The sequence below is a fragment of the Buceros rhinoceros genome, unplaced genomic scaffold (genome assembly GCF_000710305.1).
Source record: "Buceros rhinoceros silvestris isolate BGI_N320 unplaced genomic scaffold, ASM71030v1 scaffold17838, whole genome shotgun sequence".
Classification (NCBI taxonomy): Eukaryota; Metazoa; Chordata; class Aves; order Bucerotiformes; family Bucerotidae; genus Buceros; species Buceros rhinoceros.
The window spans coordinates 9,598-11,177 of NW_010428836.1; the positions used below are offsets into that span (position 1 = coordinate 9,598).

The 1,580-nt window shown below is 35.7% G+C and overlaps 1 protein-coding gene across 1 annotated transcript in view; it reads left to right on the top strand.

Annotated features, from left to right (window-relative positions):
- The window catches only part of TRIM33 (tripartite motif containing 33), a gene marked incomplete at its 5' end in the record, with an annotated part of 21,699 nt that overhangs the window by 122 nt on the left and 19,997 nt on the right, over positions 1–1,580 (top strand). Inside the window, 2 exons of the mRNA XM_010142432.1 lie at positions 1–86; positions 184–331. Coding sequence (XP_010140734.1) covers positions 1–86; positions 184–331 — 234 coding nt within the window. The remainder of the gene's footprint in view (positions 87–183; positions 332–1,580) is intronic.

Genomic DNA, 1,580 nt, shown 5'->3' on the forward strand with positions numbered 1-1,580 from the left:
AATGCCGACAGATCGATCTGGTGGATAACTACTTTGTAAAGGACACATCAGAAACACCAAGCAGCTCCGATGAGAAGTCGGAACAGGTATGGAACTTTCCTGCTTGCTGGAATTCACATGCTGTTGTTTCTGTATGTGTTAATGCCTTCCAGGAAAATGCTGGTGACTGTTCTCCCTTTGCAGGTGTGTACAAGCTGTGAAGATAATGCTAGTGCTGTTGGATTTTGTGTAGAGTGCGGGGAATGGTTGTGCAAGACGTGCATAGAAGCTCATCAGCGAGTAAAATTTACTAAAGATCATATGATCAGGAAAAAAGAGGATGTGTCTTCAGGTGAGTGTTTGGATATCACCTAGTCCCACCTGTAGTAAAAATGTTTTTTCTTTTGCATTTGTAAAAAGAGAGAGGGAGGATTATTTAGGTAACAACCAGCTATACGGCTTTCCCCAAAGATCTGGGAAAACTTTAGTAAAAAACTACCAGTGCAAAATTGGTAGCTCCTAAAAACAGAGAAAAAACCTCAAATTTTAATCTAAGGTGGGTTATTTGCTAATACTTTGTACAGTTTGTCCAACGTAAAAATATCTTAAGTACAGAGGAAACAGAATGAAACTACAGTCTTTGGAAAGGATTTAGAGCCTTTCTTAATTCTTTTATTTAGTAGAATAACTAATTAAACAGAAGTGTTGAAATCTGGAGAGAACTGACATATCGGTATTCTTAACCATTGGCCAAGGAAATGAATTTATGCATTTTGCTGAAGTTGGTTATAAGGAACAATTATAGCTCTCCCAGTAGAGAAGTATATAGAAATCATCTTATAGTCATACTCGGTGTGCTGTTACTGTTGTATTGATATTGCTGAATAAATGTGGAATTTAAATTTGTTTGGAGTTTAATATCTGTTAGCAAAAATTTAATGTGCGAGTGTGTATATGGTTTGTTTATACATGAGCTCTATTAGAAGTTAACTCTTAAACTGTCATTTGAACATATATTGTTCGTAACCTACTGAGGTAATGTGGAAAACATTCTCAAAACAGGTAAAAGCTAACTGGGTTTTAGCTTAGATGGTTTTATTTTTAAATGCGATAAAAGTTTTGATTTAAAAACCCAACGGTTCTACACAATCTATGTGTATATGAAAACTGATCATAGCAAGGAAGAGAGATCTTGGCATTTTGCTCTCTCTACATTTAGAATAAATTAAGGTCTTTATGATTGTTTCGTTGTGCCATTTCAAAGGAGTAACACTGCTTTGCTTTCTGCCACCTCTCATCAATATCATATTAATAGTTAAAAAGTTTGCTATTTAGCTTAGTTCTTTTAGACAACAATCTTATTTCACTCGCTCTGTCAAACTATTTTTTGGAGAGGTTTATCTGTATGTCTCGATGGGTATTGTTTGATAAAAATATTACCTATTTAAGTTTAAATGTATTAATCCTAGTAGATGAGAAACCCTTAAGGTGAAACCAGGTTACAGGGCCCTGCAGAGAATTGCTGACATTTTCATTAGGAGTGCTGTATTGTGACTGTCACAGTGGTGCTATAGCTCCGCTTCCCCTTCCATAACCTGAGT